This window comes from Apiospora marii (assembly GCF_038362585.1).
Source record: "Apiospora marii strain CBS 49790 chromosome Unknown utg000004l_segment0_segment0, whole genome shotgun sequence".
Lineage (NCBI taxonomy): Eukaryota > Fungi > Ascomycota > Sordariomycetes > Amphisphaeriales > Apiosporaceae > Apiospora > Apiospora marii.
The window spans coordinates 1897387-1914650 of record NW_027117375.1 but is presented as its reverse complement, the minus strand read 5'-3'; the positions used below and the strand labels follow the sequence as shown (position 1 = coordinate 1914650).

General features: G+C 53.7%; 6 protein-coding genes across 6 annotated transcripts; 4 read left to right on the top strand and 2 right to left on the bottom strand.

Annotated features, from left to right (window-relative positions):
• Positions 1 to 443: 443 nt before the first annotated feature.
• PG985_006551 (uncharacterized protein) lies at positions 444 to 1849 on the top strand (the record flags this gene model as incomplete). The annotated part of the gene is made up of 2 exons (XM_066826320.1): positions 444 to 450; positions 981 to 1849. The coding sequence occupies 2 exons, from the start codon at positions 444 to 446 to the stop codon at positions 1847 to 1849; spliced, it is 876 nt and encodes a 291-aa protein (XP_066685927.1).
• Positions 1850 to 2168: 319 nt separating this feature from the next.
• PG985_006550 (NAD(P)-binding protein) lies at positions 2169 to 3129 on the bottom strand (the record flags this gene model as incomplete). Its single annotated transcript, XM_066826319.1, has 2 exons — positions 2169 to 2598; positions 2666 to 3129. 2 exons carry the CDS (start codon positions 3127 to 3129, stop codon positions 2169 to 2171), a joined length of 894 nt encoding a protein of 297 aa, XP_066685926.1.
• Positions 3130 to 6211: 3082 nt separating this feature from the next.
• PG985_006549 (uncharacterized protein) lies at positions 6212 to 8148 on the top strand (the record flags this gene model as incomplete). The annotated part of the gene is made up of 6 exons (XM_066826318.1): positions 6212 to 6382; positions 6447 to 6714; positions 6773 to 7010; positions 7085 to 7162; positions 7288 to 7850; positions 7901 to 8148. Coding segments are annotated over 6 exons (1566 nt in total), but the record flags the coding sequence as incomplete, so codon positions are not given.
• Positions 8149 to 9203: 1055 nt separating this feature from the next.
• Positions 9204 to 9645, bottom strand: PG985_006548 (uncharacterized protein; the record flags this gene model as incomplete). The annotated part of the gene is made up of 3 exons (XM_066826317.1): positions 9204 to 9278; positions 9363 to 9513; positions 9608 to 9645. 3 exons carry the CDS (start codon positions 9643 to 9645, stop codon positions 9204 to 9206), a joined length of 264 nt encoding a protein of 87 aa, XP_066685924.1.
• A 4104-nt stretch (positions 9646 to 13749) lies between these two features.
• Positions 13750 to 14609, top strand: PG985_006547 (uncharacterized protein; the record flags this gene model as incomplete). The annotated part of the gene is made up of 3 exons (XM_066826316.1): positions 13750 to 13824; positions 13887 to 14088; positions 14146 to 14609. 3 exons carry the CDS (start codon positions 13750 to 13752, stop codon positions 14607 to 14609), a joined length of 741 nt encoding a protein of 246 aa, XP_066685923.1.
• A 437-nt stretch (positions 14610 to 15046) lies between these two features.
• Positions 15047 to 15334, top strand: PG985_006546 (uncharacterized protein; the record flags this gene model as incomplete). Its single annotated transcript, XM_066826315.1, has 2 exons — positions 15047 to 15053; positions 15135 to 15334. 2 exons carry the CDS (start codon positions 15047 to 15049, stop codon positions 15332 to 15334), a joined length of 207 nt encoding a protein of 68 aa, XP_066685922.1.
• Positions 15335 to 17264: the final 1930 nt, after the last annotated feature.

Below are 17264 nucleotides of genomic sequence, written 5' to 3'. Positions count from 1 at the left end.
TACGCATGTAGCCTATCAGTAGTGCAAATATCGTATTCTTTTAGAAGAGGCCTCTTTATACATTTGCTGGTAGTCATAGCATTGAAAACCTCCTCGGCGTCGATGATCTCTTCATCTGACCTCAGCACCGAGGTTTCATGCCCATCAACAGCTTCGTTGTTGTGTGAAGGGGTCGCAAGGGACGACTACCCGGTGTAGTATATAGATGTGTAAAGCTACCCTGCTTCTCATAGGATAGCCACCTATACTACACGCAATTGACCCTCTACCTACTCCTTGATCAGGTTTCAATGCTGTTTACCTTTGACCTACAGCTCGTTTGCCCTCTAAGAGATTACTTGTACCATAGTCTCCCAAGGCAGCACGGGAGATGTTGGTGACTTCGCCGGGGACGATTGTTCTACACAACCCCTTTATTCACCATCAGTTGACCAATTATCTCAATGACAAGTACGCCAGGTCTTCGATTGACTATCCAGTTATTCGGACTGTATGAAAGCATCCCATGTAACTACTCATGGCTGTACATCTAATAGTAAGGGGTGTCCAGTCGCCCGTCATTCAGCATCGATTCAGCTGAGAATCCTTCACCCTTTTTCATTCATCTAAAGAGTGATTCGTCTGGTTGTTCTGATTGTATCGCTACCTATGCATGCTTAGTCTGAAGCTGAACGCTTATCATTCTCTGTAAGGCGACTGTGAGACTGTGATCGATTTGACGACAATCGGTGTGCTATCCGTGATCACCTCAATTGAATAGATTCGACGAACCTCTGCTAGGGAACCCTTTAAATTTGACCTGCTTGGCCTGGAAGCCTTCCCTTCATTTTCTTTTCCCACCCAACATCGAGTCAAGCTGCTTCTATCCGAGATTCAGACCCCAAGATACCGCTCACTGATCTCTACCCAAGACCACTCGGCGATACACTCTTCAACACTGCAGAGTAGTTTACCCGAAACACTCTCCTTCGCACCCGCAGAACGAGGAGATGGTAAGTACACACTCCAGAACCTCGTGGAGTGTAATGATCCTAACCCACCGCACAAGGACAACGCCCAGGGCAGTGGCTCCGCCGGCTCGTGGTCGGGTGCCGCCTCTCGGAGCACCACCCCGGCCCCGGTACCGCACACCCAGTACAGGCTGGTCACATCGAAGAACGCCCTATGTGACATCTGCAACCAGCGCAACAGGCGCACGATGCAGAAGTGCGAGACCTGCAGCCTGACGACCTGCAGCGTCTGCCATGCGCAGGCCCGGTACGACGCCCGGCACAACCTCGCCAATGTGGATATTCCCTGGAGCCGCAACACGGTCTCTCCAGCAAGTGGCGGCAGTGGTCGTCGTCGTTGTCGTGGAGTTGCTCGTCCTCAAGCTCGTTCTGGTCTAGTTCGCCAGGACATCTTTGAGGGCGTTCAGGCCCAGGGCCCTGCGACTCCTGCTCCTTCTCCTGCTCCTGCTTCTGCTATTGCTCCGATAGCTCCAGGCGCTGCAGCCACCGCTGTCTCGGAAGTGGTTGCCAGAGGCTACGAGGAGGCAGTGGGTGAAATCATGATGGTCGGCAACCCTACTGCCACTCCAACCCCCTCGCCCGTCCGGTCCCGCAGCACTGCAGCTCCTCGGTCAGAGATGACAGACGCCTCTGACCACGACGAGCTCTTCCGCGAGTTGTTGCAGGAGTGGAGCGGCAGCCCCATCGTCGCCCGGGTCAGACGGGAAGAAGGCTCCTTGCAGGCCCTCGACATCATAGAGGCGGCGGCGACCATGATGGCCATGGCGCGCGGCGTGCCGTTCAGCACCAACTCTGCCACGTGGCTGCGCCGGATGCGGCAGTACTATAGCACCGCCTAGTACTACCTGGTAAGTCCAAGCTTGATTCATGTTCGGTGAGAAACTCGACTGACTGAAATCTGTTTAGGCAAGAAAAGCGGCAGAACAGGGGCGGAACAAACTTTGGTTATGGGACAACGAATCACTAAGCATTGGTATACACTCATAGCGAATAGCGAACATCGTCAATTTGAGCGTGTCATTTCTCATTAATTTCTATATTCGTGACTTGGCATAATTCGCCGATAAGAAAAAAAGAAAGAAAAAAAAAAACGCCTTTCCATGTCCATGATCATATTCTACCGTAGCCCCCCTCTAATGCTGATTACGAAACGGCTTTTTAGCCGTTGACAACGACACCGCCGTTGCAGTGGATGACCTGGCCACTGAGTGCAGAGCTGTCGGGCGAGGCGAGGAAGACGACACACGACGCGATCTCGCTGGGCTGCGACGGACGTCCCTGGGGCGCGGTGAACTGCTTCTGAGCCTCCTCGTTCATCGTGGCCGGGATCAAGGGCGTCCAGACGGGGCCGGGTGCCACCGCGTTTACGCGAATGCCCTTGTGCACAAACTGGTTGCTCAGGCCCCTCGTGAAAGAGACGATGGCGCCCTTGGTGGAGGTGTAGTCCAGCAGATCAGGGCGGCCAATGTAGGCGTTGATGCTGGCGTTGTTGATGATGGTGCAGCCGGGCCGCATGTGGGGCAAGGCATACTTGGAGATGTAGAAAAAGGGGTGGATGTTGGTGTTGAAGGTGTTCACCCACTGATCCCTGTTGCCAGTGTCAGAATGTGTTGTTGGGCTTGGAAAAGAATGTACGAGATAGGGTTTCGGCTTACTCGGTGAGATCCTTGATATCCGGGACCATCATCTGGAAGGCCATGTTGTTGAAGAGGATGTCGATGCCGCCCATGGCCTTGACGGCCTCGTCGACCACCTTCTGGCAGTTGGCGCGCTCCGACAGATCGGCGGGGAAGAGATGGCACTTCTGGCCGTGGGACTCGACCATCTTCTTGGTCTCCTCAGCGTCCTTCTGCTCATCGGGCAGGTAAGCAATCAGTGAGTCGGCGCCCTCCTGGGCGAAGAGGATGGCGGTGGCGCGGCCAATGCCGGAGTCGCCTCCGGTGATGATGGCGCGCTGGCCCTGCAGCTTGCCGGCGGCCTTGTATTTCTGGAAGCCGCCCTTGTAGTCGGGGAGAGCATCGTACTGCGCCTCGACGGGCAGCTGGCCCTCCTTGCCCGGGAATTCCTGGTCAGTGGGCTTGGGCAGCCAACCGGACTGGAACTGCTCGCCTGATGACATGATGGCTGATTTTAGGGTATAAGTGATTCTTTAGACTGAGGTCTTGGGCTGGAGGTCAGTTGTATGAAATGAGAAAGTAGAGAGCCGAGTGAAAAGAGTTGCAAGGAAAGACGACAGGCGGTTGCTTTTGAGCTCCTGCAGTCATGCAATTCTGTCTGCGATGACTGCAACGATTCTTGTCGATGCTGTACATGGTGATGGGTCCATGACATCACCCCGGCCACCACCACCCGAGCCGCGAACCGCTTTTTGCTGCGTCCCCCAGGACCAGATGCTCCGATCCCATCGCAATCGGCTCGGTGCATACCTATTACAAAGGTATGTATGTACCTATCCATTCCAATGACAGACCCAATGGGTAAGGGTAGTAGGTACAGTAGTAGTACGTGTAGCACCTTCGGAGTTTTGGAATATTTGTTAGTGTTTCTGCACCGGTGACATCAGTAACAAAGGCCCCGCTTCCCCGGCGGTTTCGTCTTGGTCTTCGTGGAGAGGCCGGCAACAGCTCCTCCCACCAGATGCCAAATGCCACTCCAAATCCGCCTTTGGACTTTAGATTTTTAGTTGAGTACTTAATGAATCCATCACTGCCTGCCCACACCACACACTCTCTGTCCCCTCATAGACAGACAATGTGCTCCATGCCGCATGCCCCACGCGCAACCATCAATTGGGGGACTTTCTGTGACAAGCAGGGAACCCCATGCCTGCCACAAATATATTCTTTTCGTCCCTACACTACTTGATGGCTTCACGTTTTTTTTTTTTTCCTTTTTTTTTTTTTTTTTTTTTTTTTTTTGGATGTACCGGAAACGGCCCAGCAGGCCGATGGAACCTCTCAGACGCTTTTAAGCCCATCGTGGCGTCGGTGTCAGCATATGTACATAGAAAGCTGTCTCATATGCACATGGTTCTTGCACCCCCGACGCCTCCCTCAAACTTGTACACGACAATGCACTTGTGTGACCTGTCAGGCAGTGTCGTCTACCACCAACCCACCAACCCACCAACCCACCAAACCACCAGACGTTGTTGTTGGCTGGTTCTGGCTGGCGTCGTATAGTGTCGTATAAGCCTGCCTCCCTTCATTTCGGGACTTTTCAACGGCATGCGGCCTCGATGCCGTGGCCCTATCGTGTGCTTTCCCGCTTGCCGACCCCGGAAAATGGCTCGTTTTACTTTTGTTGCAATTGCCTACCACCCAAGGGCTCGGCTTACGAGCGACCTGTCAGGTCGTGGTGAGGGGGGTTCTGAGGGGGAGCGAGGGAGCTAGGCGAGTGACAACCATCAGGTATCAACAATGCAAGCCAGCATCGTCAGGTCCGTAAGTGGGGCTTCGAAATGTTACAGCTCACAAGGGCCGTTGCAAATCCCGAAGGAAGAACCCTTGGCCAGCGCCGCCTTGCCAATGCACGCTCAGACATTGTTCCTCCCACCGTCCCACGAGGTAAAAGCCAGTGGGGGTTATCTTCCCCGGTGTGGGTGTGGTCCGTTGCTTAACGCACCGACCAAAAGCTCACCATCGTTGGGGGCACAACGAGTTCGGCAACGCAACCTGCCTGTCGCGAGCTGACCGACGAACAACACTTTGTATGTTGTCTTCCACGGTTAATTGGTCTGATTTGCAGTAGTCAGCCGCACTAAATACTGTCAATGCGTGGCGTCTCAGGGTGCCTGGGCCAACCGAGGATTCGGCTATCGTCCTGGGAATCTTGCATACAAGAGATTGGGTTTCCCAGACGCCACACGCTTCCTCCTTCAGGCCAGATCCGGTAGTGATTCTCGGCCATAGGCAGATGCCAGGTAAAGGGGGCACCTGCCATGTGGTGATGGTTGAAGGAATGTTTCGAGTTGTATACGTGCCGGATCGGGAAGCATGTTCGTCGACAGCGGGTGCCGGCTTTGACACGAACCTCGCGAAAAAGCAATGCTCAGGGTAGGATCCGGCTGCTCGGGTTGAGATCTTACATTCACTGCATTTGTTCTGTGAGACCACCATGACTTCTCTGGTTACGGCCGAGGCACCCAGCAAGCATGCGCCGCTTTCACCTCTCTCTTTTTTCTTTTTCTCCAAGAACAGGGGCCCCTGCACACATGATTTGCTTTTTCTTCTCGAGTACTGGTTTGAGCCATGAGAACAACCCTCTTTGCGTTGTATTGCCAGCAATAGTGGCATGATTTTTTTTCCCCTGCAAGAGCGTATGCCGTCTGATGAGTCGATCACAGTCGGGTCGTATCATGAAACGAGTCGTGTAAAACCTTTTGGAAATCCACTGTGATGGCTGGTTGGGCCCGAGGTAAGAGTCAATGAGTATTTTGGGCTCGAAATGGCCCGTAGGAAGAAGAAAGTGAAGCCCGAATAGTGGAAAGCCAGCTGATTGGGTATAGTTATTAGTTTATCAACGCAGCAATCTCTTGGCTCCCCTCGTTTCCACCCTATAGCATGCGTAGGCCACAGAAACGCCAGCAGGGCATCGTTATTGGCTAACACTTCCTCGAAGTGGCTTGGGCACCAGGGGAGTCCAGCGTCGAACCCTGTTTTTTCCCCTTTCTTTCTTCTCTTCCCTACTGCTATCAATGGTTACCTGTATGCAAGGCCATGGGAGGAGAGGTGGAAGGTGACTTCCACACCCTCGTCCGCCAGGCCACAAACACCCCTGCCTGCCCTGATTGATAGACGGCCGTGAAGAAGTTGATTTCTTTTGATTCTGTCAGTGCACATCATCCAAGCCAGGTCAATAAAAATGATGAAATGCAATTTGGAATGGAGCGGCCGCTGATCTTTACTCGCTTAACTTCACACCATGTATAATTCGTGTCATCGTTTCTCTGCCCCGGGAGACGGGCAGGACGGGCAAGACGGCCGCATGCGCAATATAAGTCTAGACGCTCCCAATTTCTGTCCGGCTGCATGATGTGAGTTGATCTCGCTGTGCTGAAGAAAGCTGTTTCTGTGTGTATTGCTTTTGCAGGTCGATGTTGGCCTACATACCGATTTAATAGCGCGTTTCCTCGCATTGCACTACTGTGTGCATCATATGGTGCTGGCATCCCCATCAAACCTCTTCAGTTTTTGCCCGAGATGGCGCCTAGAACGCTGGGTTACGATGTCAACCCGGCCGGGACGCGGTTCTTCATCGTCCAGACCTTTGCTCTTGTGCTAGCGACCCTGGCTTGCTGCCTGAGGATGTATGTCAGGGTCTTCATGGTGCGGAAGATCCTAATGGAGGACTGGATGATGTTGGCCGCCGTTGTAAGTTCCGTTGATCTCCCCCCTTTTCTTGCCAGCGCCACACAGCTAAGCACCGCTCTCGCAGCTGATATATATGCCAACCTCCATCATCATACTCCACAGCATCGCCCTCGGCGGCACCGGGCTGCATACGACACAGCTCACGCAGCAGGGCATCCTCGTTGCTTTGCGAGCCTGGTATCTGGGCGAGGTCCTGTATGTCCCGACGGCTACGCTCATCCGGATGTCGATTGCGCTCTTTCTCCTCCGCATAGCCGTCAAGCCCTGGCATGTCTGGACAATCCGCGCCAACGTCGTGGTGATCATGGTCCTCAACATTGGGTACTTCTTCAGTATGTCCTAGTCATTGTTTTCCAGCCAATGTTCTCAACTGACAGTATGATGACGCAGTCATGGTCGTGCAATGCACGCCGCCGTCCTTCTTCTGGGAAGGCCCCGCCCGCGTCCCCGGCGCCCAGGGCTCCTGCATCAACAAGGCCATCGTGCCCATCTCCACCATCCTCCACAGCGTCCTGAGCGCCGTCTCCGATTGGATTTTGGCCTTGCTGCCCGTTGCGATGCTGTGGAACGTGCAGATCAACCTCCGGACCAAGATCAGTGTTGCCGTACTTCTGAGCACCGGCCTGGTGTAAGTTGACGTGCCATTTGCTCCTTGCCTCGTATATTCGACACGTTCACTGACGAGATTGAATCGATATATAGTGCTGGTATTGCGCTGATACTGAGAGCAGCCTACGTGAAGGAGATTGCCATATCTGCCGACTTTCTTCACGATACTGTGTAAGTGAATACTCAAAAAAGACTGGAATGGCTGCTTGATCGACATACTGGATCTTTGAGCCACGCAAGATATACCTGCTATATCTCACTGGCACGTAACCTGCTAACAATGAGGGGCATTATAGCGACGTCGCCATGTGGTCCGTCCTGGAACCGGCGCTTGGCATAATAGCCGGGTGCATCGCCACGTTGCGGCCGCTCTTCAAAAACTTCGGCTTGAGCGGTCTCAGACGCTCGAAAAAGTACAGCACCAGCAGCAACAAGAAGCAGAGCCACAGCGGCGGTAGCAGTACCGGCGGCGTCGGCGTCGGTGGTGGTGCGAGCAGGCGGCTGACGCGGCCCAGCAACGGCCACCATTACCAGAACCGCAACATGCTGCGGCTGGAAGACAGCGAGGACGAACAAGACGAGGAGATCGTCGTCGATGATGAGGACCACCACGGCCCCGACCTGGACCTCGAGCTCTCGCCCACTCGCCGGAGCAAGACAGGGGCGGCAGCGGCAGCGACGGCGGCGATGACGATGGCGGCGGACCTATCCGGCAGGAGGGGGTCCGAGATCAAGCTCAACCAACCGCGCTCCCCGACCTTTGGTAGCACCGGGGACCAGCAATGGGAGATCGAAAGCGTGCCGCAGCCGCTACGAGCCCACCGCGTGAGATCACCGGCTCCCGACGGCATCAATGTACGTACGACCTTCGACGTGTCGTCGTCGTCGCCTTCACAACAACAGCAACAGCTACAACAACAACAACAACAACAACAACAACAACAACAACAACAACAACAACAACAACAACACCACCACCACCACCACCACCACCACCAAATGGCGGCGTATGCCGAGACTGCATCGAATACGTCCTCGTCATCGCGAGACCTGCCACTTCAGGGGTCGGCGCTTTCGCCACCACCGCCGGTGGCATCTCCGTCGACAACGACACGCCACTGATGATGGCAATGCGTGTTTCATGGGTATATGTATTTGTATGATGGATAATTCGAATGGTCTGGCCTTTTGAGATGGCGGGTTTTGTGTGATCTAGAGCTTGGAGTTCAAGGAGTTCTGTTGCTGTTGGGTCCTTTTCCCAAAGACTGATTTTCTTGAGATACCTTGGTACGTTTGATGGTGTAGGGATACGGTTAACATCTTGAGGCCTGGGAAGCAAATCATTGGACTTGTCCTATTACAAGAGGCCTAGGGAGATTGTGACGTTCCAACCGTAATGAACCGATATTCCATTATTTACGTTTGCCGGCCTAAATGAGCTATAGTCTTCCCCTTTTCAAGTTCGTACCACGGAAAGGGCCACGCTAGCTGGAGGCCGCATTTGACCTGCGAAACGCCGGCGAGTGAACGGGGACTGTAGGCTAACGTAGACGAGCCATAAGCTTGCTGTCTCTGTATCATGGTTTGATGAAATGCCTATAACCGGGGGTTTGGGGGATGGAGCAAGGCTTTGGACCGATGTGCCTAACGACATGATGAAGTATGGTACAATCTTGGTGTTCAATTAGAGACTTCGCCAGAAGCCCCGTGTGCTTCTTACAGGCCGAGTCTATCTGACATACAAGCGGATACTCGAATACCCGCGTTTCTGGACCCTCGGAGGAGATGCTAGCCGTGCTCACCGCAAATCGGCAAGACGAGGCCTCTCCCTCCCTCTCCTCTTCTTGGTTTGGACATAGTAAATACAAGCCCGGCCCCTCATCGGGACATTGGGTGTCCGGCTCTTCCATCTAGGACCGATCTTACAGACGCCCGCAACCGCTCCGCATTCGAAGTCCGCACTCGGGTGGCAGCTCGGGGTGTAGCCCAAGACTCGCGTCTGAGCTGATTTGTAGCATATGTGCCGATGCCGATGCCGATGCCGATGCCGGCGCTGTTGCGCCTGCGTTGCCGTCGTCACCGCATGCACCGCGCGCAGGGAAATAAACAACGCAAAACAACCTGAACGCCCAACCCGCGCGATTTAAATATCTCTCTCCCCCTCTTTCTCTTTCTATGGTTCTCCTGTCGTAGCAGCAGTGACGCCTCTCTCTTACAATGCGATCGCGCCCCTTCGGCTTTCGCGGACATGGAGCATGCCCTGAAGGCCGCAGAATACGAGGAAGCCCTGTTGATACGCGCAATCAGTTAGCAATCATCCGCGCCCGGCTATCCACCCTTCGGCTGTGCCTGTGCCGTCGCGAGAACCTACAATGTAAACAAAGACGGCGGTGAATATAGTGCCCGCTACGGCCGGGCCGTCCACCGGGTCGTCGGCGTGGCCAGTGAGCGAGTGGTGCTTCGAGCGGAAGAGGCCGCCGATGACGGACAGGATGATGATGGCGAATGCGGAGATGACGGTGCTACAGAATACGATGCCCAGTTAGCTTCCTGCCCTCAAGCTTGCCTGGCGCGGTGCAGACGGAGATGGAGATGGGCGGGTGGGAGAGAGCTCACCAAGACCAGGCCTGCATGGACGACACGACGGGCTTCATTTTGGCGGAAGGTGAGACCGGAACTGGGCCCCGTTGATCTAAAATTCGAAACCGGCGATTGATGAGGACTGTAGTGGGAGGAATACGAGGGTTGGCAAAGTCGGCAGAGATATGCTGGGTCGTGAGTCGGATGGGTTGCCGAAATTCAAGATTCCGTCGAGTGTTTTAGTTGGTTGAGTTTAGAGAGCTTCTCCGGAGTCTAGATGTCGTCGTTGACGATCCACTGTTTTCCGGGCCCTTGCCTTGGCCTGGAGTTTGGGGGGAGCTTGCTGCCTGCGCTGAGGCTGCTGGCTGCATGGCGTGGGTTGCGTGGTGCTAGTGGTCCAAGCTCGAGCTTAGAGGCCAAGACGGAAACCACTCAACTACGACTTCCATTTAGGTTCCGAGACCGAGACAATATCAAACCCGATCTCTCCCACAATTCAAGTCCAACGTCCACGATCACAGTCGCATACGGAGATATATACCCGTGACAATATCGGCATATGGCGCAGTGGTGAGTGGTCTCTTTCGGAGCATTCTCTGGCCCGTCGCTGTTTGCAGCGAATATGGACCGAACACTGGCAGCCAACATGCACCTTTGACTGCCAGTCTCACATCGCCCTACCGTCCGTAGACCAGTTTCTGCTCCTCAGATGCACTGAGCTGCGACCTACATGTACAGTAGGAAGGGGCCTCCCAAACCGGAGACCAAACAGGTAGTTGGTTGCGATGCAGGCCTCTGCGTGGAGGTGAACGCAGTGTCTGACTCGGCGCACTTGCTACATGTACGACACGTTGTCTAACCGTTGAACGTCGACCTTAGGATGCAGGCCGGGACAGGAGAAATCTAATCGCATATTGCCCAGCCTGCCTGTCCAATGAAGATAGGCATAACCAGGACGGATAGATGTAGATGCAGATGTAGATTGTTACCCAGCCCCCTTGCCTCAACTTTGCACGGATGCAACCTGGGTATAGGCTTTCCAGCCACGTCAAGACCGACTGCAGACCAGAGACTACACTAACTAAGATACTGGCAATATCCAATAGTGCGCTGGCCAAAGCAAGTGGAAGTATATGCAAATAAGTTGGGCTAGTTGTCAGTCGCATCCAACCCCCTCGTATTCTGCTGGGCAGATGCATCCATGAATCATCATCCACGCCCAGTGCTGAGTGTCTTCTTGGTAAGCCCAACGATATAACCGCGCCGAGCCGCATCGACCTGGTCAATGCGAGTCAAGATCAGCTGGAACCACAGCGCCGTTACTCGCGGCTGCATGGCCAAGGGAGAGGGAGAAGCGTCGGGATTGGCTCGGGTTTCAAGAGCGAGAGCATATCCGATAGGGCTGTTTGGCCCAAGAGAGATCATCACACATCACGACTTCCTCCTCATCGTCCTGGCCGGGGTTCCCGGCCTTATTGCGATTTAACGACAATGAAGATGTGCTATGCTAAGAAGAGCAATAATTCGAGGCTCAGGTGGCAGCAGCACATGAAGGATGGGCCTGGTCAGCGGCAAAGTCAAAGAGTGTGTCCGACCTTTGTCGAAACATGGTCTAATAATAAGCATCACTGTCAGTCGAGCTTGAAGGAACATCTGTAAGAGTGGTCGTTCCCAAATTGCGTCGTGGCACAAGCTCCCGCTTTCTGCATCTCCAAGAGAGACATGGAGAAGGGCGGCAAAGTGACACACGGGATTGGAGAATGCCAAAGTGGGCGTTGGGGGCCAATCCACCATCAATACAACATGGAGAGATCCTCTGCATCCATCTCCATCCAGCTTACTACATTATGTATGTAGCTATCTGGAGATATGCATATCCTTTACGTACTACAAGGAGAACGTCGTGGAAGGGTAGGGCCCGAGGCTCTGGGCAAGAAACAAATGCGCCAAAACAAAACTTTGGTCGCTAATGATTGGCGAGCAGTGGTGGAAACAAGGTGGCTGTGAGTGGGCAGTCTGCTTTAGAAGCCAGGGGTCTGGCCTGCCAGTGTGGGTTCGATGTTGCTAATGATAGGTACGGGATCTTGGTTGGGATGCTGGTTGCGGGCTGAGCTGTTAGTCACCTGCAGAGCTGCAGTGGGCGCCAACACACGTTCTACCCCGTACTGCCGCTATACTGTACATAGGCGGCGCTGAAACCCGAGAAAGGTAGTTCGCCAATACGCAAAGTCAGTCGCCTTAGAAAGAAGCTTGACAGCTTGTCGTTCTCTCTCTCTCTCTCTCTCTCTCTCTCTCTCTCTCTCTCTCTCTCTCTCGGTATACCCGGCAAGACTTGGGGCTCAGACCTCTTAGCTGTCATCCCCTTACCTGACACATCGTGTGCAGATATATTTCCTATACCCCTGCTCCTGGGCGATCCTTTCTTCTGATCCTATCAGAGATCCTGCTTGTTTCAAGAAGGAAGCTGGCGGTATAACGGCATTGAAGTACTGCCTTAAATTAGGTAAGGTGGTGGGGAGAGAGAAGAGAGGCTAGTTGTCCAGTCGTTATTCCGGTAACCAACCACCATGCTACCTTGTATTACGGCAGTGGTAGTTGCTTGGGCTTTTTATCCGAGATTGATAAGATGCATACAACTGCTTGGCCAACCCCAATTAGATTGATGTCATTTTACTTCATCTACTGCGACTCAGGCTGGCGTCTTTCACGGGTTTCTTGTCTTGTTGATTGGACTGGAACCAGGAGGAGGAGGCCGGAGGAGGGGCTTACAGGGGGTTCCACTAGGTAAGGTTGACTAGCCGAGAAGGGGTACCTGGCTGGTGCTCAGCTAGGTACCTAAGTAGGTCAATCCATCAAAAATGTATCTCCTAATTATCCGCCCAAGTTTTGGTGGCCGTCTGGCCTGTGTACTCCGCGTAGCCGGCAGTGCGCATATGTGCAAGTCGATCACAACCTCAAGCAGCCACGGTTCCTCGTTCGCTAGGTTGTTAGCCACAAAGGGCTTAGTCGAGGAACAGCGGCAAACAAAGTGAAACATTCTAATATAAACAAAGAAGGAGAGCTGAGAGTACACGCAGACAAGGACGTACAGATGTCATGAAGTACCGTCCGTCAATTCAATCGTATCTCGCACCTGGGCTGTAAGGATACCTAGCATTTCTACTGCGTAGATACATATATAGTGAGAGTATATTGCTGGATGGGAGAGAAGGGGCCAGGGAAGACGGCTGGCAGGGTCTGAAGTCTGCGAACATTGAATGGAGGGAGGTACTAAGCTTTTCTTGGCACAGAAAGTCGTCCCAATTACAGTATCCGTACGAATGAGAAAATGATTTATCCTGAACGGCGGCAATCCGCAAGCCCCCTTCTTTTGTTTGTGTGAGTGTGCGTGCGTGCGTGCGTGCTGCGCCCATCCCATCCCGTCCCATTCCACTCCTAAAAGCAGCTCAGCTGTTTGATGATGCAAGGTTCCATCATGTTTAATATAGCCACGCAGGAGCCAGGGCCTTCTCCGCATCGCTCTTAGAGTGAACCAGTCGCGTGGATGTTGGCACTTGGTTACTCGCCTAGGGGGTTAGCTCCTCCGGGCGCCATGCTTTTCTTTATCCTCCAGTCGGTTGGTTTGTTTGTTTGTTTGTTGGTTGGCTGGTCTTAGCTTTGGTCTTGGTCTTGGCCCTGCTCGTCGTCCAGTCTCATTCCCAGGGGAGGTACATCCAACATGTACGTTGTACCTTTACCTCCGGGCTCCCAGCAGGGAGGAGCAAAGTTGCAAAGGTATGTAGGTGCGAATGATCCATTCAATGCGACTGATATAAGGCTCGGTGCTTGCCCACCTTGCCTTCTTCTGTTGCGCCTTCTCCCACTCCGCTGCCGCCTTCCCACCGCCACCGTGAGATTTCCTCGTGAACCCCTCGCTCCCGTGCATCCGGCTTAAACTCCAAGGTCCAACAAAGCAAAGCAAAGAAAAGCAAAGCAGTCCCTTTCTCTCAAGCAACAAGCACCTGCGCCTCCGGCCTCTGTCCGCACAAGGCCTTTTTGTCTTCTCCGTCCTGCCTTGCCGCACAAATACGCACCTACATCTTAACTTGTGTGACCGCAGTCCAGTCGGATACAGCCTCAAGGATTTCCCGGCCATCCATTTCTAATCAGCAATCGCTTTTCGATCCACGCTTTTCACCATGCATTCGTTCGGTATTCTCTCCACCATGGCCCTCGGCCTTGCCCTCGTCAACGCCGACGGCATCAAGACCGGCGTAAGTGCTACCTTTCACCTTTGTACCACTAGATCTTACTGACAGGTTTCTCCCTCGTATAGGATCTGGGCAATGCCACAGCCGTTACCGACAACCCAGTTGGAGTCTCGGCCGCTGGAACCCTGCCGGACAAGGCCTTCTTCACTGCCGGCTCCCTGACCGGCAACGTCAAGGGCTCTGTCTCGGTCAAGTCCAGCCCCGACGGTATTGGCGTCGTCTACACCGTCAAGTTCTCCAACCTCCCCAAGGAGGGCGGACCTTTCCGTATGTCAACTGGATGCCATCCTCACCTACGTGATTCTGCCTACTAACTATTCTCAGCCTATCACATCCACGAGAAGAAGGTTCCCGATGATGGAAACTGCACCTCGACCGGCGCGCACCTGGACCCTACCATCCGCGGCGAGACACCTGTCTGTGACAAGACGTACCCTCAGACTTGCCAGGTTGGTGATCTGAGCGGCAAGTACGGCGCCATCACTTCCGACCCCTTCGAGGCGACGTACACGGACATCTTCGGCTCAATGAACAGCGGCTCCAACGCCTCCATCCCCGACCGCAGCTTCGTTGTTCACTTCTCGAACAAGACTCGCATCTCGTGTGCCAACTTCCAAGTTAGCGCGTCACCCTCGTCACCTTCGGGCACGCCTGGCCTCAACAGCACGCCTACTACTGCGCCTACTGCTACGCCTCCCGTCGTCACGGCTGGAGCAAACGTTCTCCAGGGCGCCGCTTTCGCCCAGCCAGCCTTCTTGGCCCTTTTCGGCCTTTTCTTTGCCTTCTAGTGGTTGGTTGAGTGAATGAAAATAGGGGGGGAAGGGGGGATAAAATAATCATTTGTAAATCGCCCTGCATGAGGGGATCATGGGTTGTTCCCTTCACTGCATGCAATATTGGGCATGGCGTTCCGGGGTTTGGGGGGCCCGTTTGGTAGGGCCACCGTTGCATTGTTGCACGTTTGGGAGATAGATACCCTTGAACTGAGGAGACGGCTGCGCTTGACTTTGGTCACGGTCGGTGGCACACAGACAGCAACCGAAAAGACATCATTCTGCCTTGGCACTTTTTGCATTTTGGCGTGTTCCGGGAGTGGTGATAAGACGAGCCATGGGCTTGCCATTTTCTAAAAGTGCCGAGTACGGTATGCGCGCGACGTCGTAAGAGCATTTACCCAGATTGAAACCCAACGATCTAGTATGGGCTGCAAAGGCCCTTATCCGACATGCTGTGTAAGTAAGCATGCACGCAGTTCAGTCAGCACTTTATGAGAACCAGTCGAAGCATCCACTACTGGACTCGCTAAACCTCAGTGCAGCGAAAATTGGCCATCTTGGGCGATGAGGTCTCAAAAGGGGTATTTGGAGACGAAAATCTCAATCCCCGGGCCAAGGTGAAAACCCCCAACGGCAAATCTTGCTGGACTGGTATGTGCGAGCGAGCAATGTCCGTCACGGGCACGGCATGCCTCAATGGTGAAGGATCAACGCTGGTGGCTGATGACGAGCGCTAGTGTGATGATGGTTCACGATAGGCGCTGGAAGCTTCTGTGACAGGACCGTGATGGGCATTAATAAGATGAATGCTGGGCATGCGCGATGGTGCCATTTTGCTGGGTTCAGCCGCCGCTATATGCGTGGCACCCCCATGATCGACTGCATTAGTGAGCTGATCATTCAGCCATTCAAGAAATATTTGGCTCAATCCCTCTGGCTCGCGCAAGTCATCATGAGTATTGGTATGCTTATTAATTTGGCTAGGAGGATGTTGAGGTTGAGTAGGGGTAATTTATTGATTCAATACTACCTGCCAGGCAGACGACCGACCCCGTTGTCTCCACAAGACATGCCTACCTACATACATACTAACGTTTACGTATCTTTCAGGTGAGGGAGGCTTGCATCGTATAACGTACCCTTGCATCAGTGGTCGATTGCCCAAGTGTTTATCTCCATACGCACCTATTGCTGATTCGAAAGAAAGAGGCATGTTCCGACACAGTCTTTAACATGTTTCCTTGGAGTCTCGAGAGTAGGTATCGAGCCTCTGATGGAAAATAGTGATATCGATTTATTCCTTTTTCCGCCTAGAGCTTGGCTGTCAGCTGACAGCTGACCCTGCATCACATTTCTCGAGAACGTTATTGGACGGGCCGGCACCAGCCAAGGAATTTCTTGGGGCAGTTTGAGGTTGCACCACAACACCATCTGGGGCTGCATGGGCAAGACGTCTGCATACCAACACGCCTCCGCCACTGACCAGTCAAACCACGTCGTCCTGTCCCGAGAAGGAATCGTTACCTGGAATCAATATCCTCCGCCTGGGTAGTGACGTCCCGCTAGTCTCCATCACGACCCTATTGGGGCTCATCACTCACCGCACTCCCTCTTGCGTCGAGGAACCCCAGACACCCTTTCGGAAACCGGGGGAAGGCAGGCAACCTCGGAGTCAGCGGTTCCTGATCGTTACCTCACTGTCTCATCTGTAGAACATACGGAGCAGCAGTTTTGGTTTCGAGACATACAGGATTTGGGCGTTGCCGGCCCAGATAACGGCCCCCATGTGTCGGCTCGGCAGAGGTTCTATTGAAAAGCAAGGGATGTAGCAAACCGCAGGCATCCAAAGGAAGATGCCACCGTTGGGCGGCCACGCCGCATTTTGCGGATCTGACTGATTCTGGTCGATGAATCAACGGCAGTCAGCGCTGGCGACTTGGGAAGGCGCGAGCTGACCAACCTAGGCAGCCTTATACATCCCATTTTCGAATAGATAGGGCTTGCCAACATTCCGGGAGGGCGAGTCCCGGGATGGGCCTAGTCGCCATCCGATGTAACCGGTGCAGACTGGCCACTTGTAGCCAATACCATCCTCGAAAGCAAGCTAGTCAGTCCCCCATCACACTCTGTGTGAGCACATATGGGGTGATCTTATCTTCCTTGGGCGGTGCCAGGGCGACAGCTATCTGGAGAGAGGCAAGACTGTCTCGTGGGGGAGGCCTGTTGCGTAGGATGAGACTTTTGAGTTTTGGCCAGTCACCTGAGCTTCATTCAGCACGCAGACCAGACGATGCATGTTTTTACGACTCTACCGGCCCCCCCTTACTACCCTCCCATGTGTCTAAGCGGCAAACCTACATTCCCGGTTAACTCAGATAGTCTCGCGGGGAGGAGCGAATCCATACCTCTTTCGAAAGATGTGACCTACCCAGAGGATGCACCGATATGCATGACCGGTCAGGACTACGGCTGCAGTGTGGGCAACAGCCATGGGCACGAGAGGGTGTGCAGCAGCCCATATATTCCATACTTTTTGGTTGTATCAAGAAGTCGGAAGTTCAGCCGCGCCCAGGAATGAACATGATGACCAAGAAGTGTTGTGGTCATATCATATTCTCTATATATACTCGGGTTTTATACGGCCTGTGCAGGCACGTGGGACATCGT